Source organism: Onychostoma macrolepis, chromosome 08 (genome assembly GCF_012432095.1).
Source record: "Onychostoma macrolepis isolate SWU-2019 chromosome 08, ASM1243209v1, whole genome shotgun sequence".
NCBI lineage: Eukaryota > Metazoa > Chordata > Actinopteri > Cypriniformes > Cyprinidae > Onychostoma > Onychostoma macrolepis.
In genome coordinates this window covers 13,702,819-13,728,554 of record NC_081162.1, presented here as the reverse complement: position 1 = coordinate 13,728,554, position 25,736 = coordinate 13,702,819, and the positions used below count along the sequence as shown (strand labels likewise).

Sequence of the window (25,736 nt, the reverse complement as noted above, 5' to 3'; positions counted from 1 at the left end):
TTTATTAATTAACTGCATGGAGACAATGAGTTGCATGTCTGTTGCATAATCCAAAAATTTTCTCTGGGCAAAATAATTAAATACTTGCCAAAACAAAATAAAATCTGTACAAAATATAGTTTGTCATACGGCATAGTATGGCCTATGCAAATGTGACACATCCAATGAGTGAAATGCTCACGCTCAGCTGTAAATTCATCACAGGTAAGTGGCAAAGGCAATGCTCATCCTCAGATAATTTATCTGAGGATGTCATGAACCGCCAAGCATTAGGCCTACATTTAAGTGAAAATGAATGGCAGGAAATACGCAGCTTTTTGTGTGTTTGAAACCAGCAAAAATGGCAGGATAGTATGCAACACGGATTCACACAAGGTCAGACCACGCACCTGCAGTGCTTCTGTGAATGGAGAAAACAGAATAAAACTACAGTGCCCTCCAAAAGTATTGGAACAGTAAAGACAAAATTGTTCTGTTGGCTGTGGAGTCAAGACATTTGCAAATATGATTAAAAGATGAATATGAGACAAAACTACAGAATGTCACATTTTATTATTAGACGTTTCAACACGTACATGTTTTACCAAATAAAAAGAACAGCACTTTTAGAGTTCATCCCACTCATTGATGTGAGCATAAGTATTGGGACAGTTGAACATAAGGCAGATATAAAAGATTAAAAGCTATTATTTAGTTGCAGATCCCTTGCGCACAATCACAGCAGTGAGTCTGTGACCCATAGACATCACCAGACTCTTGGTCTCATCCTTTGAAATGCTTTTCCCAGCCTTTAATGCAGCCAATTCCAATTGTTGCTTGTTTTGGGGAGTTTCTGCCTTTACTCTTCTCTTCAGCTGGTGAAATTCATGTTCAATCGTATTTAAATCTGGAGATTGACTTGGGCAATCTAAGACTTTCCATTTCTTTGCCCAAATAAACTCCTTGACTGAACTGGCAGGGTGTTTTGGTCATTGTCCTGATGCAATATGAAGCACTTCCCAATGAATCTGGTGGCATTTTCTTGAATATTGGTAAGCAAGATGGTTTTGTACCCTTCCAAATTCATTCTGCTACTGTCATCATACATTAAGTTATCAGTAAAGTTGAGAGGGCCTGTTCCAGAGGCAGCCATGCATACCCATGCCATGACACCACCTTCACCATGCTTTACAGATGAGGCTGTATGCTTGGGATCATTGCAGTTCCGTTTTTTCTCCACATTTTTGCTTTCCCATCACTTAGATAAAGTTTCATCTTCGTCACATCAATCCATAAACACAGTTCCAAAACTCTACAGGCTCACCTATGTGCTTTTTTGCAAACTCTAATCTTGCCTTTCTATTTTTGGAGCTGGTCAGAGGTTTGTATCTTGCTGTGTAGCATCTGTAATTCTGTGTCAAAGTCTCCTGAGGACAGTAAATTGTCAGAGCATCACCCCAGCTTTCTGGAAGTTGTTGGTGGTTTTACAGACACGTCTTTTAGGATTCATTTTCACAGCTTTTATGATTTGTCTGTCATCAACTACTGTTGTTTTCTCAGCCGATCAGGTCGTTGTTGGTGTCACTGGTGGTTTCCAAACTCTTGATTTCTCCATGCCCTTTGTTTTTGCAAGATCTCTAACTGATTTCCTCTTTTCTTTTAGCATCCAAATTGCTTGCTTTTCTCTCAAAGTCAGCTCCCTCGTCTTCATCCTGGTTTGTGTGTGTCATCATCAAATGCAAGATTCAGAATGCAGAAGTAATGGATATAACTGATACGACACATTCCCTGCTTTTAATATCTGAAGAATTATTGCAACAGGAGGACACAGCTGATTACTTAGTAAGACCCGTGAGGCAACTGTTCCAATACTTATGCTAACATCAGAGAGAGGGATGAAACTCTAAAAGTGCTGAACTTCTTAACTGGTAAAACAACTATGTGTTGAATCACCCAATAATAAAATGTGACATTCTGTAGTTTTGTCTCATATTCATCTTTTAATCATATTTGTAAATGTTTTGACTGAGCAATTTTTTCTTTACTGTTCCAATACTTTTGGAGGGCACTGTATATAGGCTAACATTACATAAAAAGGAATATATGCCTATACACGAAATATCACTTAAAACATTAACAGCTTAAAATTAAAGAAAAAATTGTGTTGAGTTTCGGATAATTATAACGTGCTCTGAAGTTCACAAAAAGGAAACCGAGACGGCAGAAAGCCATTTTCTTTATTTTGCAAAAGCTTTACAGTTTTGAATAATGTTTTGCTTCTATCTGTATGATCAACCAGCGTTGGTATGACCATAAATTACGGAGTAACAATTAGGAAAACAATGCAGTGATCGCGTTAGCGCCTCACACGCACATACAACAAATTTTTGCTAACTTGATCGCAGCCTGTTCATTATCAGAATAAAATACAGTTAAAAGAAACATAAAAAGTTACACTGCTCAATTTAAATATCCTAGTCCAGTGTTTCCCACAGACTTAGACTCTATTTGTGAATATGCAAATTCATTCTCTGCCAGCAGGAGGCGCTTTTAGAGCGCGGAGAAATAGCGGTTTCACCGGTAACGCTGTACACAAAGCAGCGCTCCTCTCACAAACGCTGCTTTATCAGGCATTACATGCAAGATGAAATGAAAATTACATCCAAAATTTTCTGAAGACAGTCGGTTTCCTTCAGAAATACAGTGATATAAAAACACCCGCACCGTGCTTCGATTTTGAAACGTGCAGTGCTCGTTTATTCCACGAAGTCAAAGCTTTTGGAAAAAATCTGTTTGTGGCAGTCAGTTTTGATATTGTGGCGGGCCACAACAAATAAATCAATGTATGGGAAACACTGTAGTCTGTAGTGCAGTCTGTGCCGTTCAGTGTGACCAGCGCACGTCTCACTGCTGATATAGCCTATATGTGAAGGATGATGTTTTACGTCGATAATGCGACTGAAGAACAAAGCCTATAGTTTACCTAATAAATCATATTTTACGATCCAGATACATTGCGACTATAGAAACATTTGGATTCATGCAGAATGAGAGAGGTAGGCTTCAGTTTCGCTTTCAAATTAATTCGTTTTGGCTTGATGTTTATATTTAGCCTAAATACAACTTTAGAGGATTTGTTGTGGAGAGAAGGGAACTAAAATAGCATAATTGTTTGTAATTTTGCTTTTTTAGCCTACATTATTTGTGAACTGAACTTTTTTTTTTTTTTTTTAAAGCCCTGCTTTATGCAATTGACCATTATCGGTATTGGACGATAGTTGTTTGTTAAAATCGCTTGTGCCCTTTAAGAGTAGAAAGTATCATATTTATATGTTCTGAGCACATGAATGACCAAGCAAATGATATTTAGAAAGTGACAAAGTCAGAATTCTAGATGATACAGAAGCGATATCATATATCTATATTCTATAGAGCTCAGTGAGTAGAAAACATGTCTGTAGTGAATGGTAATGAATGTCCATAACTTTTGGTGATCTAGTGGTTAATAAACGGAACTGCGTGCATCTAGCGGAAGAACACTGTACCTGGAGCTCCTTCTCACGCAGGTACCGGGCTACTCCGCAGTGGAACCTACCCGAACCAGTCTAAAATAGTCTGAATATAAACACTTATTATAGGTGTACCGTAGTGATTCAGGACAAGCCAAAATCACGGTTTGGAAAATGGATTCATGGAGCTTTAAAGGTTCGATAGATCAGTGGTTCTCAAACCTCTTCATGAAGTACCCCCAACACTGCACATTTTGTATGTCTCCCTATATCTGACACACCCACTTCAGGTCTTGCAGTCTCCACTAATGAGCTGATGAGTTGAATCAGGTGTGATAGATGAGAGAGACATACAAAATGTGCAGGGCTGGGGGTACTCCAGGACAGGTTTGAGAACCACTGAGTGATTGTCTTCAGAAAGATTTTTTGTTATGCAGTTTGAAAGTCTCTTCACATCCCGATAGCAATCATTACGTTAAGTGGTCTAAATGTATTTGGGGCGTAGCTTTGGACGTGATTGCAGGGAGGGTGGGACGTTCGCTTTCAGTGCTATCAGGCTAAAGTTAGCATTTTCCAAGATCTCCTACTGCACTTTTAATCACAATTTGTTTTATGAAAAAAAAAACATTTAGTTTTGAAACCCTGTAGAAATAAGTGACAGAAATGAATCATTTCCATAATTTTGAATCCAGATGATTTTAATTGGGTTTTGAAATGAAATTATTTTGTTTTGTTTAGACTACCTCTGTATGTTTCTGACTTGAATATTGTAATGACGAATGCCCAACAAAGGTACAAGTTTCCCAGCTGCACTTGAAGGCATTGACTCGTTCAGACTGAAAGAGCAAAGAAGGTCAATGCAGAAAATCTTACCTGGATCTCATCACACTTGATAAGTTTTTCCACCTCACTCTGACTGAGCAGCATAAACTCTTCCTGTTGCACCACCTCAGCAAAATGTTTCTGTGAGAACAGTTCAGCTGCCTGCATCAAGTCCAGACAGTTGTGCGTTTCTGCAAAGTCTCTGATTCCCAGACAGTTTGATGGATCCAACTGACTATTAAGGAAATCACAGCAAGCTCTCTTCACACCTGTGGAGAACACAAACACAAATAACATCAGACTGTCTTATCTGCATTAAATACAGCAGAATTTGCATCCAACTCAATCTAAATCCACAGCAGGCATATTAGCAAATCAAGAAAATGCATTAAGCAGATATTAAAACCAAAATATATTATGTGTGGCAGACAAACCTGCTTTGATTCAAGAACAGTCTTTTTTTTCCCCCATTGGTAAGTTAGCGTGCTGGGAAACGAGTCTTTGCTTTAACGCCGAGCTTTGACTAGAACGGATTTGCCTGAGGGATTTGGCTAGTTATACTGCTCTTAATGGCAACTACCATTTCCTTCTGCTCAAAGCAACCCAGAAGCCCGATGCTGTCACCATCATTCTTGACAGAAGGGAAGGTGTTACCTAGGTGTCAAGCTACATTTTGTTTGTGCCAAACATAAATGTTTTACTTTCAGGATGAACTACTTTAAAAAAAAGTTTTGTCACAGGGCTTTTGGGTTTTTTGTCACAAACTTTGTCAGAAACGTCCTCTAGTTTGAGTACTCGAGATTTTGTTGATGCCTGAAAAGATTCTCTCATTTCAGACAACGTATAATTGCTCTACCTTTCATGTTGCTCAATCTGGTAGAAGTGCCAGATCTTAAAAGTATCTGGGATGTGTTGTTTTCCATTTTGATTCCAAGGACACAGTGTTCCTTAGAAGACTAAAAGCGATACACTTCTTTTTTTATAACCATATACAGCTTTTTCTTCCACTTCCAATCTCAAATTTGGACAGTGGTTATATAATTATATTGTGTATATATAATAGGAGACACAAAATTATTAAACTCTAATCCTGAGATGTGGGTATGACTGGTTGCACACCAAAGGCAAGTGACTGAATGTGATTCATGTTATTTTCGTAACTTAATCTTTTGAATGCATTTTAATATTTTTCCTATTTCCATTTAAAAACGGTCTTCTTTTTATCCCACACATCTACAGTACATTTTTAGCTAAATTGGATGTATTCAGAGGAGATACAATACAACTGAAAAGAAATTTAGCAAGGACTCATTAAATTGTTTAAACAGTAAAGTAAATACTTTTACATTGTAACAAAAAAAATCTTTTATACAAATACTCTTTTAATGTTGTATTCAACAAAGAATTTTGAAAAAAAAATAAAAAACTATAATGTTTACAGAAAAAAAAGCAGTGCAACCATTGTTACTTGAGCACTCAAAAACTTGACTGTCAAGTTCAAAAGCAGATAAACTTAACTGCTGACTGGTGTGCATTAACTTAAAATATGTCTGTTAATGTTTGCTAAAAAAGCATTCCATACTTTCTCAGATTTTATTCTTTAATGGAGACAGAGAAAAACCTCAGTTTTTAGAGATCAATCAGATTCTTCTGTAATCTTTATCTTCTGCAGCCGAGCTCTAATAGCAGGTCTGTGGCAATAATTGCCCCCTAATCTCATGCAGGTTTGTACTTGTGTTTGTCTCCTTAACAATTAAAAGTCTCAGTGGGTCCTTATCATGCTTGGATCTCAGCAAGTATTCAATGTTCATTCCCTTACAACAGAAACAAAATCACATCATGCTGCCACATGTGGCATAAACCAAAATTAATGTATCATATACAGCACAGGAAAAAAAAAGCTTTATCATGTGCATTATTCAGATGTGCTGATCTTGTTATTTACTTTCAGTGTATATGAGAAATCCATAAAGTTGTACAAGTAATCATATGGGTTTGGTAATATTAGAATCAACAATGTGAGTTGAGCTGGTTTGTGTGTTTGTACCTTTGAGCTGCAGGAGACAGGCAGCAGGCAGCAGCTCCTGAACGTTTTCTACTGTAACCAGCACCGTCTCCGTGTAAACAAAATCCAACAGGATCTCCATGGTGGACGCTGTGAGGCCCTGAATGTCCACAAAGGACTTCCCTTTTTCAGCAAGCTATAGAGCAAAAAGAAAATGATGACAAACATATTTAACATGACACATTTTTGTAAGCCAAAACATGAAAGCAAGTTAACATTTTAGCATTTCTAGTTCTCATCTACTAACTAGTCTGCTTTTACAGTCTCAGTCTGTGTTTATGATCACACTATCACAAACTATTCTAAATCAAACTTTCATCAAAAATGTTTCAGTCCCACTCTTTATTAGGTGTCTTTAAATACCATGTACATAATAATGAAATAAGCAACTGTAAGTTACAATGAACTGCAAAACACTTTTCCTGCTTTTGAGGTTCGGGGCAGCTTTGATGGTATGGTTAGGTTTAAGGGGTAGAGGTAGGTATAATTACCACAGTATAATTACAGATGTAACTACAGATGTAATTACAAGATGTAATAAAAACATGCACATGTGTATTGTATCAAATGATTAATTTAAAAGTAAATACATAGACACTTAATATAAAGGGGGTCCAATGTTTCTATAAAAACTAAAAAAATTGTCAGAAGCTTAAGTCACACAAGTGGTGTAGTTCATTTATAGCCTACGTTTAGCGTTATCTTTTGCTGATTGCATATAGGCTTTAAAATTGATAAGTGTTGTGTTTAGTTGTGAGGATTTTCATGATGAACAAAATATGTAAAGGAATACACTACATAACTTTTGCCCAGATTTACAGTCTGGAGAAGTTGATGCCAGTTGTCCAAAGTCAGAGCCACTCTGCAGATTTGAGTTGACAGACTTCACAGAAAATCGTGTAGTATATATATATATATATATATATATATATAAACGGTTACAAACTCTGATTTCTTTTTCTTTTTTTTAGCTTCAGACTATGCATCAATCATTTTGAGCCATGTTTGATATTTTAAGAATTTTTTAAAGAATTGTAGTATATTGCAACCTGAAGAATAATAAACTCACAGAGCTTTTTTTCTTCAATAATTTATTACAGGCCACTACTATTAACATTTTATAATATACATTCCTATAACACATTCACTACAAGAGATGAGTTTTCATTTTCATCAATCGGTCTGCATCTAGCTTGACAGCATGTGTTGTGTTCTCTCTAGTAACTGAATCAACTTCAACATGTCTGAGAATAAAGAGACTGCCTGCACCTCCTACTGTAAAGGAGCAGAACTGCAACAAAGTTAGGTTTTTTTTACCTTTGTGCCAATTTTATTGATACAAAAGAGGGCAGGAGTTGATGAGGAGAAACAAGAAAAGCACGATCATGAGCCATATTTGAACTTAAATAACTCAGAATAAGAACTATAGCACAACATGTTGAAGTTTGTCTGCTAACTGCCATGTCAAGACCCAGTGACAGTGACAATGACAGTGTAATACGGTGACATTAATTCAGCTCATTACAGTATTTTAAGACACATAATTGGTGAACAGACTGCTCCAAAACCACAATGATTTGTGTAACATGTGAGAGATGAGTGTTCATATAGAGGGTATTTGTTACCTCACTGGTGAACATGGCACAGAAATAATCACTGCAGGCCGCCAACACAATGCGGTGGGCCGGGAAATCTGTGCCCTCCACCCTCAGAGTGATGTCGCACAGCGTGTTGCTTTTTCTCAGAGCGTTCATGGCATTCAAGATGGATTTGGCATGCGAATTGGTCATGATGTCCTTGGGCGCCATGACGACAGGGGGTGGGGTGGAGTGACAAAACCTCAGGCACTGCAGGATGATGATTTCTGTAGAACACAAGCAATCTGTGACCAACACAGCTGATCCCAAATACACACAAAACCCAAACCCACATGACATTCTTTTTTCAGTGGAACATTAAATATTTTCTGTGTGAGTTTTAAGTTTCCGTTCCCTTTGACTTCCATTGTATTTTTTGCTCATATGATGAAAACTGTTTGGTTACCAATATTCTTCAAAACATCTACTTTTATGTGCAACAGAAGAAAAAAGTAATTCGGGTTTTTAACGACATGGAGGCGAGTAAATGATGGCAGAATTTTCATTTTTGGGTGGACTATTGCTTTAATATCAGACCATATTTGTCCATATCTGCTCTGTATTGTAGCTTACATGTTGACTGCTGTACATTATAATTTGATGAGAATGTTATTTTTAAAAAGTATTAACCAAAAAGAAACTAAACCTTTAATGACAACTGCAAAAACAGTAAAATTATAGTTTCTCAATGAAACAGCTAATTTCCCATCCTTTTGGAAATATCAACCTTTTCAGTAGCTTCTTAAAAAGAGAGAGTAGATACATAAACAGTAATATGTTTTAGAACAGGTCTACCTGTAGGCTGTAATGGGCACTACACTTGTGTATAGACGGGAAACAGGAATCACTTCTTCGTATTTAATATATTTTTATTAGAATAACTTGATTAAAACCTGTTAGTGTAAATCAGGTGAGAGTTTAAGCCTCACAGAGGTGAGATGAGGCTACATGCTAAAGCTAACTGAAAACGTATGCTAACCCACACATAAACATCTCAGCCTGAACTCACAACGTACAGCGGATCCACAGCAGAACAGAAACGGGCCAGGACTGGATGACAGCACACAGCGGTCTAGCTGGACATCTGCTGGCACCCCTCACAGGGAGACCCTCGTAGGTGTGAACTGAATTAATTTTACTCCAGCAATGAAAAGAACAGAGCTCACGTGTGCGCGCATCCCCAGCAAAACACTGCGACGTCACCAGCGCGCGTGCGCACTGCAAGCCCCGTGCTCGCGCGTTTCCTTTATGTCATCTCAAATAACAGATTCGTGCCTTCACTTAATCATTTAATTATATATATAAAAAATAATTTTATGATGAAATCGTTATAATACACTATAAAATTTATTGTTTTATAAAACAACGCAGTAAGAACTGTCAGACAAACTATTCCGGAATAACTACCACAAGGGTGTGCTTTAAAGAACTGAACATCAGTTGCAGTCTTTATATAGCAATTTGTTAGCAAGTTATGTTTTTTATTAAACACAGCGGCTTTAAAATTCATGTTTGATATTACCGTTGCTTGAAGTAAAGTGAATCACAGACCTCAATGAAACACTTTCACGATCTCTGTTTGTATAATAATTTCAAGGGGAAAATAGTCATGAAATCCTTTGACAAACAGAACTTTGTCATGACTAAAGTCTGTCATGATTGTAGTTCAAGTTGGGCCTAAACGACAGTTTAGAAGAAAAATTTAAACGAAAACCAGAAATGTTGCTTTGGTAACTAAACTGAAATATTTTTTATTCTATATACACACACAAACAGTGGAGATCAAAATTAGGGAACAATTTAAGAACACTTTTTTTTTTCAGGAATAATATCTTCAAGGTTCAAAATTTTATGGAAGTTTAGTTGTGGCTATATCATGCTAGTAGTGTTTTACAAAATAGCCAAAGCACTTCAACAACAAAAAAAACAAAAAAAAAACTTTATTTTGTGGAAAACACAGTGATCAAAATTAGAGAACAGCAATGACTGTAGCACAGAGAAAAATTACAACTAAAATTTCTGAAGGTCAAAAATTAGTTGGAAGTGTACAGGCCCTTGTTGTGAATGACTTCAGCACAACTGCAGCTGCAGGACATCGCTATCTCTCACACAGCTCTGGGTGATCTTGGTCCACTCTTCCACAGTTCAGCTCAGTGTAGTGGGTTTCTTAGTCACCATGGATTTTCCAGAGATTTTCAGTCCAGGACTCTAGCCAAACCTTTTCACTAGTTCAATGTTTTCATCTTCAAGGAAGATGATGGGTGATGAACATTTGCATTCACTCTGCCATGTAGCTGTATAAGAGGCCCAACTCCTGTGGCAGAAAACATCCCCCAAACCATGACACTTCCTCCTCCACCTTTCACTGACTTCTTTAATCACTTTGAGTTCAGTCTTTTCCCAGTTTGATGACAAACATAATGTTTCCCATCGGACCCAAATAAGTTAAATTTGCTTTCATCACTGAAGTGAACTTTGGACCAGTTCTCTTCAGTTCTCTTCAGTCCCTTTTGATTCTTTTTGCTGATAAGAGGTTTGGTCACTGCAGAGTGGGCTTTTAGTCCAAATTCTTTTAAATGTCAAGACACTGTATGCCGAGACAGACCCTGACCCTGTTCAGCGCTGAACTGGCAAGTAATTCCAGCTGCAGTGTTGAACCGATTGTCCATTGTGATTCTCCACATTATCCTGTCCTCTCGTGAACGACCAGCCTTTTTGGGGGACTTGAATGAGTTAGTGACATTGTAAAGATGCAATATTCTAGAAAGCACATTAGGAACGACCAGCTTCTCTTGCTATGGATGCTATTGGACTTCTCCTGGACAACCTGCTGGCGGAAGATTTCAATCACTTTAGAACGGCTCACCATCTTGCAAAGTCAGTGAAAACTTGAAAGTTAGGCTGCCAGTTAAATAGGGTTTGTCAGATAAAGGAAATTAACACAAGGTGCCAAATTAACACCAATAACTGGGAGGTATTTCTAAGTAAGTGTTCTCTAATTTTGATATATACAGGTGCTGGTCATATAATTAGAATATCATCAAAAAGTTGATTTATTTCACTAATTACATTCAAAAAGTGAACCTTGTATATTATATTCATTCATTACACACAGACTGATATATTTCAAATGTTTATTTCTTTTAATTTTGATGATTAGAGCTTACAGCTCATGAAAGTCAAAAATCAGTATCTCAGAAAATTAGAATATTACTTAAGACCAATACAAAGAAAGGATTTTTAGAAATCTTGGCTGTAAAAAATTGTACAATACAGTGCTGAACTGTTTTCTAAAATTACGGTGTCTTACCGTAAATGCACACGTGATCGGTGGGGGAGGGGGAACCAAAGGCTAGCTTGGTATAAAAGGATCTCTATGCTGCACCAATTAGTGTAAGCAGCAACACTTCCCATAATATCTAATGTACTTGTTAATTTGAAAGAAGAATGACATCAATGCTTATTTTAGTCGCTTACATACTTCTCACCCTTATCCCTAGGTTACAGTAATCAGCTGATCCAGTCGGTATCCAGACCAGACGGTGGACCTGCACCCAGGAACAACCACAACACATCCCTGACTGTCAGCGGAGACCATGTCAGCTAGATGACAGATCCTCTGTGAAGACCTCATTGATGGCCCCAGCACAGATCCTCAGCAAAGACTACGAGAACCAGACAAGCCCTCTGCACAGACCCTTTTTACCAGCTTCACTTGCTGGCGTGATGTTTCTTCAAGCAGAAGAAGTTGGATGAAATATTCTGAATGATATCAATCCACAATCTGATTTTTGATGCAGCCTGGAATGGTTCATTCGTTTGGCCAGAGGAGAACTGGTTTCCTGACTGAGCCTGGTCTTGTTTGGCTTCCTTGTCACTGTTGCCTTTTGTCTTGTAAATTTATTAATTGTTTTGAATGAAAAGGTAAAACGTGTCCTGTCCCAGGCTGAGAACATAGAGATGGCACACCTGCTTATCAAGATTCTAATGTCTCACTTACAGGAACATGAAGATGGACTGGTTTTACATGCAGACGTAAGTATTTAATTTTCTTCTTTCCACTTCACTAAATTATATTATGTATTCTTATTTGTGTATTGTGTGTTCTCTACAGGTTGCTGCATCTGATGCTGAGAAGACACTCAATCTACATGCCAGTCCTTGTTTGATGGGTTAGTGTGTCATTACATGTGATGAAGTAGAAACATTTAGGCCTACTAAAGGTTGAGATATAAAATTGTTAACATTGCTATGGTATACATAAGTGTATGTATGTTAAAATGGAACTTTCTTGAAGGTAGTTCTTTGAAATGAGTTGTGAAAAAATGTGTTCATTGTTATTGTTTTTATTTTTATTTTATTTTTTTATTTTAGGTATGGCAGAGCCGCCAAATGCTGTACGGTGTGTCCAGTCAACACTTTTGATTGCAGTTGCAACAGTGTTTTCTGTTTACTACATCTTCAACCTGCAGTATCAAGAGGAGGCTTGTTGCACGTTAGAATTTCTTCAACGGTAAGTGTTTTCCTTTTTGCTTATGTTTTTTTCACTCTTAGAATCTATGGTAACCCTTTATACTACGTATACAGTTAAAAAAAATAAAATAAAATAAAATAAAAAAAAAGTAAATAATTTGCAAACTACTTGGGTTCATCGTCTGAAACACTGTGGTATTATTCACATACCAGACACTGGGAGAAAATAGGAGAAAGGCATGTAGATCCACAATAAACCCAAACAAGGAGACAGCATCTATATAGATAGTTTGCAAATGATTTATAAGTGCTTTGTTACTGTATACTTATTATAAAGTGTTACCAAAATTAATCTAAATTCTAAACCAAATTAATTAATCAGAATTTTGAAAAATGTTTATTGTATACTTTGGTAATTTTGGTAGGCAACTGTCCTTAGACGATTCATTGGAATAAACCCAGAAAAAGGCTCAAAGACCTGCAGAAGCAAGGTAGTCTCCAAGAAGATGGGCAAGGTGGTGAATAAGAAATCTGCTACAGTCAATCCAAAAGTTGCCTCTCTACTAAAAAATCTCATGGATTTCGAATGGGATTTCATCTAGGCAAGTGAAGTTGCACATACATTTTCATTAAATACAGTTCTTAATACAACATATTTTAAACACGTATACAATATTTCTTACATTTAAACTTGTTTAATAAGCATTTTAGAAGTAAAAAAATTTAACATTTAAAAGTAATCAGTCAGAAAAGACTGATGCAACTCGTTTAGGTGACTGACATCGTGCCCGTAGGCAGGGGGGGGTTCGGGTGGTTCGTTTTTTTTTTTTTTTTTCAAATATTCTTGTGACAAATATTCTGGGTTGCTGTTTCAAATTAATATGATACATTATTGTAGCTGGACGTATGTGTGTGTGCCCCGCGTGCAGTTCAGAGAGAGTTCTCACTTTTCAAAGCAACGGTGAAGAAGCATCGCCTCTGAATGATGGGGGGTAGGGGTTATATACAGTATATATATATTTTAATTAAAAGGATTTCTATATTTTATCCACTCAATAGTCTACAATATAATAGCCATATAAACGTAGCGTAATTATAATAATAAAACATAGTGGGATATTCAGTGATATTGTGCAATATCGACTTTTGTGATTGGCCAATACCGGCAGACTGGAGCCAATGGAAATGCTTCTCTTTCGGTGCGCGTCTTTATTCCTCTGAGAACTTCTAAGCAGACCGCTTGAGGTAATTATCTGGAAGAATACAGAGGTAAAAATTCAAAATGTGGAGGTTTGTTTTATAATATATGATAGACTGAGAGTTAAGTAACACAACTAAGGGATCTGTTCAACTGAATATTATCACGATTTCAAATGTTACATTGCATTTATAGTTTAATAAACAAGTAGCCTAATATGTAGTCACTTACCATTTAGACGCAATATTGACGTTTTTGTTCTATTTCACCAACGAAAAAAGTTACAGAAGAAAAGCAACACTCAGCACGGTGTTTTGTTATTGAATGATTCATCATTTTGAACGAATCGTTTTAATGAATGACTCAATGATTCATTTATTAAGACGGTCACTTGCCGCCACCTATTGGCGGTTTAGTTTCATGTTTAAAAGTAGGCTATCGTCGTTGTTGTTGTTGTTTTTACATTTGTTTAAACATCAATCTCATAAATTATTTATTACAGTTGTAATCTTGCAGTGTAAATTAAATTGATAACAGCCCTTATTATTAAAACTGAGTTTGATCAAATGTAAGAATTTGACATGAAAGATAAAGCTTAAAAAGATAAAGTAGCCTAGAAATAAATAATTTTTAACCTTTAATATTAGAATGATGTACCAACTTCCTTATGGTTTACAGCATTAGTTGAGAGATATTTTTTTCTTTGAAGAAATTTGCTATGTACTGTACCTGATAGGCCACAACTTAATCAACATTGAATCAAATTGTGTCAATAAATGTTTTCTTTTTATTTATTTTTTAAATAAATGTATTGAAGCAAAATGTTTCTTGTCAGAATGCACCAAAATGCTTCATTTGGTTAAAATCATAAACATAGTCTCATGGGGGACAATGCCCCAGACACCCCTACAACAAATTACTTCGTAATGTCACCTTTTTCAGCACTTTTGAGTTTGCAGGTCTGTAGTATTATTTACTATGATTTACCATGATTTACCACATTGCTAGCAATTGTGTGAAGTGTCAGTACAAATGAAGTGATAAACCCTGTGAGAGTGTTATGTCTGTAGCGTTAATGATCCGTTCTGAGCTCATGGTTAGCATAAAGGTGCTTGCTGGTGATGCTGAGTGTTTTTTATGCGTGTCATTTATTTATTAACTGTTATGAGTTTATTTTGCACCGATTCACTGATAGTGTGAGGATGTATGACGTCACGAGTGTGTACTAGTTGAGTGAAGTTGGATGTACATACATCTAATGAATGAAATTGGAGTGTTTAGTCATCGACAAAGCTTCAAAAAAAGGTGTTTTGACTGTTTTTATGTCAGGCGGTACAACCAAATAGTGAGTATGGGGCGAAAAGGAGGAGAAAAACTGCAAAAAGGTCCACTTTTTGAAAAAAAGAACCCCCCCTTTCAATAAAATAAAATAATTTACAGCAAAGAAACGGTTTTATAGATAAAATATACACAAACCTACAGTATATTTGTCCAAATAAATGCAAGTCGTCGGCGGCACTGAGAACTACTCTGAAGAGGATGCAGTCCGCGCTCATTACGACCCCTCTGTTGTTGGGACTGTCTGGTCCCAGGAGCTGCGTTACACAAAAACTACTCAAACGCACACAAAAAAGATTTTATAATGATAATTATTTTATTAAAACTATGATTTTTATTTATTTTATTTTATTTTTTTTACATGCACACTATAAAAGCAACTGATGCAAGCTGTTAATCAGTTAAGTTGGTCCACTAATGTTGCTCGAATGCTCCGTTACCTCTCCCTTTTCTAATCACTTGCCGGAACCAGTCATCCCTCTTTGTTCCGGGACCTCCCAATTTACAAATTATGCACTGCTCATACTAGTGGTGTGGAAGAAATGGTTGTTATTTTAGTCGAAGCGTAAAAGCTAAATTTAAAAGGTCAAATAATACAAAATCAACAGTCGATTAAAAATATTGATATCGACTAATTATCAGTGTAGATGCAGTCAATTATATCAACCAATCGTGACAGGCCTATTTACAATAAATCTTAAACTGATAAGAAATTATACAATTAGCAATTAAAAAGAGAAAAGAAGCATTTTCTACTTCTATGAATAATGAAACATTTTATGTGAGTGCTCTGCACTGAAAAAAAAAAGTAAAATTTACTTGATAAAATCCTCGTAACAATTTGCACAAGTAGATTACGTAAATTTTACTGCTCTAGTATAAAGTACAACTCACCTGTCATGTTCTTTTGACATTCTTTTGATGTTATTTTAACTAACAAAGGAATTTTTTCAATGTTTATGTTTCAGACTACACCCGTCCCTGGCTACGCTTGCATCAGAGTTGGTGACAGTTTTATGTTTCTGAAACGTTCTTGGACTGTTCTGCAAATCCTTGCCAGGTTTTGACTTTTATTACACCAAAATAAGATTGTTGTTCAGAAGTTGTTTGCCATTTCTGAAAGGCTGTTTTTAGGGGAACGTACACCCCAAGCCCATGCCCATGCTATGTCATACTCGTAGCACACAGATACACCTTAAAAGGCAGCTTGTTTTGTGGTTATATAGTCAACTTAAATCAGTTTAAATATGTCTACAGACTTCTGCAGGGTTCTTTTTGCACATTGTCTGTTTTGTAATGCTATTGTTCATTTTTCTTCTATTCCTCTCATCTTTCTCTAACATACACAAAGACTGATTCTTCCATTGGACTGCAAATTGATTCTTCCCTTTTGATTGCGTTTTTGGGAAAGCATTTGAATTATTGCTTGGGCACGTAAATAAATACTGTGCTATAAGAAATATCCTCTTGGTCTTCTCTTTTCTGTGTATTTGCTGCCACTTTTTGTATAAATGAAATTACAATGCCAGTTTGTAAATTTACAGATATTTAAAATAAAGTTAATGATTGACAAAATTGCCAGTTCTACTGTTTTATTAAAGAAAAAAAAAACTATCTAGAATACAGTAATGAAACTAAAATTACAGAACACTGCTGGAAACCCTGCTGCCAGCATTTTACCGTTAAATTACAGAAAAGCTGTAATTCAGAATACGGTAATGAAACTGTAAAATTACGATACACTGCTGGAAACCCTGCTGCCAGTATTTTACCGTTAAATTACAGAAAAGCTGTAATTCAGAATACGGTAATGAAACTGTAAAATTACGGTACACTGCTGGAAACCCTGCTGCCAGTATTTTATCGTTAATTTACAAGGAAATTTTTTACAGTGCAACTGAAAAGTATGAAAATGAAAAGTATGAGCATGTACAGCACTCAATACTTAGTTGGGGCTCCTTTTGCCTGAATTACTGCAGCAATGCAGCATGGCATGGAGTCGATCAGTCTGTGGCACTGCTCGGGTGTTATGAGAGCCCAGGTTGCTCTGATCGTGGCCTTCAGCTCATCTGCATTGTTGGGTCTGGTGTCTCTCATCTTCCTCTTGACAATACCCCATAGATTCTCTATGGGGTTCAGGTCAGGCGAGTTTGCTGGCCAATCAAGCACAGTAACACTATGGTCATTGAACCAGCTTTTGGTACCTTTGGCAGTGTGGGCAGGTGCCAAGTCCTGCTGGAAAATGAAATCAGCATCTCCATAAAGCTTGTCAACAGAAGGAAGCATGAAGTGCTCTAAAATCTCTTGGTAGATGGCTGCGTTGACTGTGGACTTCAGAAAACACAGTGGACCAACACCAGCAGATGACATGGCAGCCCAAATCATCACTGACTGTGGAGACTTCACACTGGACTTCAAGCAACATGGATTCTGTGCCTCTCCACTCTTCCTTCAGACTCTGGGACCTTGATTTTCAAATGAAATGTAAAATTTACTTTCATCTGAAAAGAGGACTTTGGACCACTGAGCAACAGCCCAGTTAAGATGCTTCTGACGTTGTCTCTGGTTCAGAAGTGGCTTGGTAGCCCTTTTCCTGAAGACGTCTGAGCGTGGTGACTCTTGATGCACTGACTCCAGCTTCAGTTCTCTCCTTGTGAAGCTCTCCCAAGTGTTTGAATCGGCTTTGCTTGACTGTATTCTCAAGCTTGCGGTCATCCCTGTTGCTTGTGCACCTTTTCCTACCCAAATTCTTCCTTCCAGTCAACTTTGCATTTAATATGCTTTGATACAGCACTCTGTAAACAGCCACACCTTTCAGTAATGACCTTCTGTGACTTACCCTCTTTGTGGAGGGTGTCAATGTTCGTCTTCTGGATCATTGCCAAATCAGCAGTCTTCCCCATTATTGTGGTTTCAAAGAACAAGAGATACCCAGAATTTATACTGTAGGGATGGTCATTTATTCAAACTCAAATGTAAATATTCTAATATTTTGAGATACTGATTTTTGACTTTCATGAGCTGTAAGCTCGAATCATCAAAATGAAAAGAAATAAACATTTGAAATATATCAGTCTGTGTGTAATGAATGAATATAATACACAAGTTTCACTTTTTGAATGGAATTAGTGAACTAAATCAACTTTTTGATGATATTCTAATTATATGACCAGCACCTGTATATACAGTGGGTACGGAAAGTATTCAGACCCCCTTAAATTTTTCAATCTTTGTTATATTGCAGCCATTTGCTAAAATCATTTAAGTTCATTTTTTTCCTCATTAATGTACACACAGCACCCCATATTGACAGAAAAACACAGAATTGTTGACATTTTTGCAGATTTATTAAAAAAGAAAAACTGAATTATCACATGGTCCTAAGTATTCAGACCCTTTGCTGTGACACTCATATATTTAACTCAGGTGCTGTCCATTTCTTCTGATCATCCTTGAGATGGTTCTACACCTTCATTTGAGTCCAGCTGTGTTTGATTATACTGATTTTACTTGATTAGGAAAGCCACACACCTGTCTTTATGAGACCTTACAGCTCACAGTGCATGTCAGAGCAAATGAGAATCATGAGGTCAAAGGAACTGCCTGAAGAGCTCAGAGACAGAATTGTGGCAAGGCACAGATCTGGCCAAGGTTACAAAAAAGTTTCTGCTGCACTTAAGGTTCCTAAGAGCACAGTGGCCTCCATAATCCTTAAATGGAAGACGTTTGGGACGACCAGAACCCTTCCTATTGCTGGCCGTTCTGCCAAACTGAGCTATCGGGGGAGAAGAGCCTTGGTGAGAGAGGTAAAGAAGAACCCAAAGATCACTGTGGCTGAGATGGAGAGATGGGAGAAAGTTGTAGAAAGTCAACCATCACTGCAGCCCTCCACCAGTCGGGGCTTTATGGCAGAGTAGCCGGACAGAAGCCTCTCTTCAGTGCAAGACACATGAAAGCCCGCATGGAGGATTCCAAGATGATGGTGAGAAATAAGATTCTCTGGTCTGATGAGACCAAGATAGAACTTTTTGGCCTTAATTCTAAGCGGTATGTGTGGAGAAAACCAGGCACTGCTCATCACCTGTCCAATACAGTCCCAACAGTGAAGCATGGTGGTGGCAGCATCATGCTGTGGGGGTGTTTTTCAGCTGCAGGGACAGGACGACTGGTTGCAATCGAGGGAAAGATGAATGCGGCCAAGTACAGGGATATCCTGGATGAAAACCTTCTCCAGAGTGCTCAGGACCTCAGACTGGGCCGAAGGTTTACCTTCCAACAAGACAATGACCCTAAGCACACAGCTAAAATAACGAAGGAGTGGCTTCACAACAACTCCGTGACTGTTCTTGAATGGCCCAGCCAGAGCCCTGACTTAAACCCAATTGAGCATCTCTGGAGAGACCTAAAAATGGCTGTCCACCAACGTTTACCATCCAACCTGACAGAACTGGAGAGGATCTGCAAGGAGGAATGGCAGAGGATCCCCAAATCCAGGTGTGAAAAACTTGTTGCATCTTTCCCAAAAAGACTCATGTCTGTATTAGATCAAAAGGGTGCTTCTACTAAATACTGAGCAAAGGGTCTGAATACTTAGGACCATGTGATATTTCAGTTTTTCTTTTTTAATAAATCTGCAAAAATGTCAACAATGTCAAAATGTGTTTTTCTGTCAATATGGGGTGCTGTGTGTACATTGAGAAAAAAAAAAAAACAAATGATTTTAGCAAATGGCTGCAATATAACAAAGAGTGAAAAATTTAAAGGGGTCTGAATACTTTCCATACCCACTGTGTATATATATATATATATATATATATATACACACACACATACACACACACACACCAAAAGGTCAGTATACTTTCAAAAAAAGACTAGTAATGATCAAAGCGAGCAATTCTAGGTGTTTCATCTTTATTTTGCTCTTTTTAAATATCTTGACTTTTAAAACCAGTGTAAGTATTTTTGACTGAAACACTAATTCGCTCAAACAAAATATATAATTGTGTCTCAACGTGAATCCCATTGCTGAAGCTCTAGGTTAAGCATTTCAGATCAAAAGTTAATGAATGATCATGCAAACATGTTTGGAGAAAACTGAGACCTAAGCATGTTCATATGCGTTTTACCTAAAATTCTCACAAAGTACAGAACCATAAACCAACAGATCAGTCAGAAGAAAGAGTGTTGGATGAGGCAGTGCCTCTCAAGACCTCTGTAATGCTTTGATTTATTCCAGTGATTTACAATAAATTCTGTGCTGCACTGAAATAGTGAAGAACAATATAAACACAAGACTACCTCCTTTATCAAGAATTTTATCTTAACGTATCTTAACAATTAAACATCTTATTCAAATATATGTTAAAATCCTCCAAGAGACAATAAAAATTAAATCAGCAATGGGTCAGGTCCAGGTTCATTGTGAAGTGAGCAGGCACTGGCCAAAGTTCAAGCGCTTTGTTTTTCTTTACAGCAGAGTATCATCTGTGCAGCCTCCTTCCAGGCCATAGCGGAACTCCTGCAGGTTTGATATCCCATAAAAATGGACAAACGCTGCCGCAACAACCAGCACATGGAATATCTGATGAGACTGAAACTGTGAAAGTAAAACAGACAGAGACCATGAGTATACAACTTTTTTGCAATGCAAAAGTAAGCTGTTCTCAGTCAATGTGAGACTTCCATTTCATTAGCCACTATAGATAAATAACTAGAATAACAAAGTGCTGTAAACATCAAAACTCTTGGCTACAAAACTTTGTTTGTTGATGATTATGATAAAAAAAATTCAATTAATATCCTCAGTATAAACATCAACAAGCATAACTGTTTTTGTACTGCTAAAATAACTGGAAACAGATGACACCGTGGATACTTGCATTAATATTACGCTATTACGCTACTTTCCAGTACTACATGCAAGAAAGATTCCCTTAAGTCTTACCCAGATGTCACATTTCCCAGGGAAGTAGCGCTCAGGTATCCGTGCTGCATAAAGTCCTGCTCCACTAATGTACATGGCACCCATCAGATAGAACCAGCCCAACTGACCCACTGTCGTTGCCTTCACAAAACCCTCTGCGATGGTAAAATGCATTGTGGGAATAAGCCCACTCAGACCAAGGCCCAGGAAAACACCTAAACAGGAGGACAAATGTTTTAAGAAACATCTGAAATCAATCAGGCAGGTGGAATACTCAGAGAAGCAGGTGAGAATGTTACCTGCACGTGTGGACCGGTGGCGAGGGGTGGCGAATCGGTCCCACTGGGCCACAATGATGGCAGCGACACCCAGCACACATACAACAGAGAGATAGATGAGCCGTGGCTGAGGAGAGCAGTAAAACGAGTAGTACAGCCAAGGAACGAATGAGCCCATGATCAACAACGCAATACCAGAGTAATCCAACCTACAGGCATTAAAAAAAAAATACACTCAAGTTACTGAAGGTCACATGATCCTTCAGAAATCATTCTAATACGCTGATTTGGTGCTGAAAAAAAATAATAATTTTTGCCTTATTATCAGTGTTTAAAACTGTTGTACTGCTTAATATTTTTATGGAAACTGCGATACATTTTTTCGGGATTCTTTGATGAATTAAAAGTTCAAAAGAACATTTGTTTAAAACAGAAATCTTTTGTAAAATAAAAATGTTTATACTGTCAAATTTGACAAATTTAGTGCTTCATTGCTAAATAAAAGTATTAATTTGCTATTGCAGTAATAAATTACATTTTAAAATGTAGAAAGTTATTTTAGTATTTAATTTTGATTAAATAAATGCAGCCTTTATGAGCATAAAAGACTAGTTTCAAAACAAATAAAAATAAAAAATAAATTATTCCACATTTTTGGCCGCCAGTGTACACAATGCCACTTAATGTGCCTCTCGTAAAATGCCTATACACAAAGAGCATAAAAACTGGTGTCACTTACTTGGAGAAAGTCCTGGAGACCTTTTCCGAGTGGCAGTAGACAGTGTGAAAAAGCCAGGAGAAGCACAAACAAAGAACTGCACCCAGGAAGAACACCCCAAACACCACCTTCTCCTGCAAGGGCGCCATAAATGACACGTTTGGCCGCAGCATTGTCAGTGTGCCCAAGAACAGGAACAGAATTAAGCCTGTAGGAGCACATTGCGATAGCTTAATTAGCCTTTCAAACCACATACCAGAAACATAATTACAGGTTAGAGTGACATTAGAAGTCTAAGTAGTGTACTTTGTGTCATCCTCAGGGCAGTGATTCACACATATCAAATTATCACATTACAAATATCATGCAATTTATCTTTTTTAAAAATCCACTGGGGTTACATGACATACTACCGTTTAAAAGTGACAGTAAAGAATTTTACATTTTTCCAAAAGATTGCTATACTCAAAGAGTCCAGAAAAAATCTATCATGGTTTCCATAAAAACATAAGCAGAAAAAACTGTTTTCAACATTGATAGTAATAATAAGAAATCTTTCTTGATCAACAAGTCAGCATTTTAGAATGATTTCTGAAGGATCATGTGACACTAAAGACTGGAGTAATGATGTTGAAAATTCAGTTTTGCCGTCACATGAAAATATATTGAAATACATAAATTACATTAAAATAGAAAACAGTTATTTTAAATTGTAATAATATTTTACAGTATTAGTGTTTTACTATATATTTGATCAAATAAATGCAGGCTTGGGCATAAGAGACTTTCTTTAAAAAATGTCACAAAATCTTGATCCCTAACTTTTGAACAGTAATGTGTATATAATACAACAGGAAACATTTAATAAAAACTGTTGAGGAGTATGTTTTTTCTGATAGCCAGTTTACAAATAGAGGCTACAGTTATATATAATATTTCAAGAGATACTTGTTTTGTTACGTTATACGTTCTTGCATTATCATGTCACAATGTCACATATCACAAGCACAGACCCAGCAGATGCGTCCAGATGTTCCCAGTTTCTGTGTGAATCCTGAAGATGCTCCCAAAACAGGCACGGAAGGACGGCATGGGTGGGCGGTGTCCATGCAGCAGGTAATCATTATCCTTTAGCCAGTCAGGGAGGACATGGTATGGAATAACTCGCCAACGTCCTTCCCATACCTGGTAATAGTAAAACTTTGCTTTAAAGGGCACCTATTATGCACTTTTACTTGTTGTTTGAACATAAATGTGTGTTGGCAGCGTGTGTGCACAATTTGCTCATATTAACAAGGTAGACAGCAGTAGGTACTGTATATTACACGGCTGTCACTTAATACACAGATCTAATATAAACACGCGATTTCTTTCCCAGCTGTTTACCTTCACAGACATAACCGAATGTGTTTTTGTAACTCATGTGCGTTTTTAACATAAATGAGTGTATTTGACAGTTTAAGCGCAATAAGACATGAATGAGAACTTTGGTACTTTCATGCCGTATGACAAACACTTTCTATGCGCATGCTTCGGATGTGTGCGCTCAAAAAAACATATATCATAAGTTTAAACTGATATGGCTTTAAAACGCATGATTTCAGTGTGATAGACATGATAATCAAAACCAAACAAATGTTTTTAGCAGAGTTTCTAATGTACGAACTGTAAAGGCACAGCCCTATTCTGGACAAGGGAGCAGGGATCAGCAGCTCATTTGCAATTAAAGAGACATGCATAAAAACAGCGTGTTTCTGCTTCCACTCAAAACAGGCATTTTTAAAATGATATAATAAATGATTTGTGGGGTATTTGAGCTGAAATTTCACAGACACATTCTGGGGACACCTGAAACTTATTTTACATATTGTAAATAGGGACATAATAGGTGCCCTTTAACACAAACATCTCAGACTAGAAATAGGCCACATTTGAGTTACAATCAATTTAAAATATGAACATTATGATTACTTAAATATATGGCATTTTTGACAATATTTAAATAGGAGTTCCAGGACAGTTAAGGATGAATATATGTTACCTTGTGTACAAACTCCTCCATCTTCTCCATGGCATGGTGTGCCTGTATGGGAAGTGTAATCATCCGCAAACCACCACCTTCTTCTTCTTCTTCTTCTTCTTCATCCTCATCCGGAAATGCTGACGCACCCTGCGACAACAATCATGCTTCTAATTATCTTTTATTAAGTTTAGTTCTTCTTTCCTCACTCTAATACTACTGACCCCAAACTGTATTGTTTTTTATTTTCCCTCACAACTCACTCTTGATTTCTCAGCTTCTGCTGTACTTGTCAGGAGCGGCCCAAGCTCAGTGAGCTCCGCGTCCTCATCGTCAGAGGCACGCCGCTCGGCATCACTGTTGGAGCCGCAGTCACCATGGTGACACGTTGTCATGGGGAGACAAACCTAAAACTCCCCAGTTTCCACAGTTTACAATCTGGGCCTGATGAGGACGCATAAAAAGTAGAGAGTAACACATTGCTGTTAACAACATTGGCCATGTAATCAAGATGGACTTAACATAGATTTCATAATATTCCATTCTTGCCATATTTAATTGGTTGATTAATAATAATTGATTCACTTCAAGTGTTGTCATAAATTAACGACAAGGTGTGCAAAAGCCTCTAAAATAAATTCCAGGAGGCCCCTTAAGCTAATTTCTGATACTGATTTAATTAAATATAAACTAGATCAAAAATATCTGTTTTAACTTCAATTGTATTCGTGCAATCTGTTATAATATGAGGAGTTGTTTTTCTGCTCATATCTGGTCAGGCTGGACTGGCTACTCCAGTTTCCATAGTGTTAAAGGTTTACATCCTGTTAACTTAGCGTGCTTACAGGCTAACCAAACAAATAATTAAACCATTAAAAAAAATAAAAGAAAAGAACATTTACGGATTCTCACGTCGAACGTTTCTGCTAAACGTTCTGTGTTTGTATTATTATACGGCGTGTAACATCGTTGTTATATGACCGAACTGAATCAGTTTAGCAAAACAGGATGACACTAGCCTAAATGCTAATGTACTTCCTTATGGTTTGATTTGATCATCACCTTCAAAAACATACATTTACTTTCATCACATTTCACAGATTAATATTACCGACTAGAGTTAATAATATAAGAGCTCGGTGTTCATACGTTACCTGGCTGGACAGGCAGAGATCAGTTCTTGGGAGTTTACCAGCTGCTGCTCGCCGTCTGGTCGCTATGAGTCTCTATGAAACCTGTAGAACCAGGCGGCTCAGTTCACTAGCAAATTATAAGACAAATAACCTAACTGACACGGATTAAAACAGTCTGATATACAGTACGCTATGTTAGCTCGCGGAGACGGTATGGGTACGTTCTGTCCCTCTGTCAGAGAGGGAAGAACGCGTGGTACCGGAACCAGTTTGACCCACTGCTGTGCCGCGGATCAGATATATTCTTTATTAGGAAAGTGAGACGGAAAAATGTTGTGAAAACGGAAAAGCATTCAAATACTGTAATGTTTATGTTAAACAGGCTTATCTTGTGGATGTTAACCGGAAATAACACGAGTCAGATTCAAGACATTTTCAGGCTTAAGATAGTCACATCATGTAAACATTTACTATAAAAACCTGGAAATCATCTTCCAAATTATTATATTTATGCTAATGATTACTGCACTTTGCATCAGTTTACCAGAAAAGCCTGTAATAATCTTCCTAATTATCTAAGAATTCTCTAAAAGTTATCGTAGAAGTAGATCTTTATCAGCATGTTGACCTATAGCCTACT

The 25,736-nt window shown here is 37.2% G+C and overlaps 2 protein-coding genes across 5 annotated transcripts in view; both read right to left on the bottom strand.

The window, feature by feature from the left end:
- Positions 1–9,236, bottom strand: part of LOC131545287 (kelch-like protein 12) — a 31,215-nt gene extending 21,979 nt beyond the window's left edge. For 2 of the 3 annotated variants that reach the window (XM_058783968.1, XM_058783965.1), the window contains exons 1-4: positions 9,022–9,236; positions 8,001–8,239; positions 6,358–6,511; positions 4,362–4,579 (exon numbers count right to left, since the gene is read on the bottom strand). In XM_058783968.1, coding sequence (XP_058639951.1) covers positions 4,362–4,579; positions 6,358–6,511; positions 8,001–8,183 — 555 coding nt within the window. In that variant the 5' untranslated portion in view covers positions 8,184–8,239; positions 9,022–9,236. The remainder of the gene's footprint in view (positions 1–4,361; positions 4,580–6,357; positions 6,512–8,000; positions 8,240–9,021) is intronic. The other variant, XM_058783967.1, reaches the window with a different exon arrangement.
- A 10,682-nt stretch (positions 9,237–19,918) lies between these two features.
- On the bottom strand, positions 19,919–25,381 carry adipor1b (adiponectin receptor 1b). Of its 2 annotated transcripts, XM_058785828.1 has the most exons (8): positions 25,118–25,379; positions 24,227–24,407; positions 23,985–24,113; positions 22,957–23,128; positions 21,965–22,151; positions 21,247–21,434; positions 20,969–21,162; positions 19,919–20,620 (listed from the first exon to the last, which is right to left on the bottom strand). In XM_058785828.1, the coding sequence occupies exons 2-8, from the start codon at positions 24,356–24,358 to the stop codon at positions 20,492–20,494; spliced, it is 1,131 nt and encodes a 376-aa protein (XP_058641811.1). In that variant the 5' UTR covers positions 24,359–24,407; positions 25,118–25,379; the 3' UTR covers positions 19,919–20,491. The 2 variants fall into 2 exon arrangements, with proteins under 2 accessions (XP_058641811.1, XP_058641808.1); XM_058785825.1 differs by having other exon boundaries at positions 20,969–21,434; positions 25,118–25,381.
- Between the last annotated feature and the right edge of the window lie 355 nt (positions 25,382–25,736).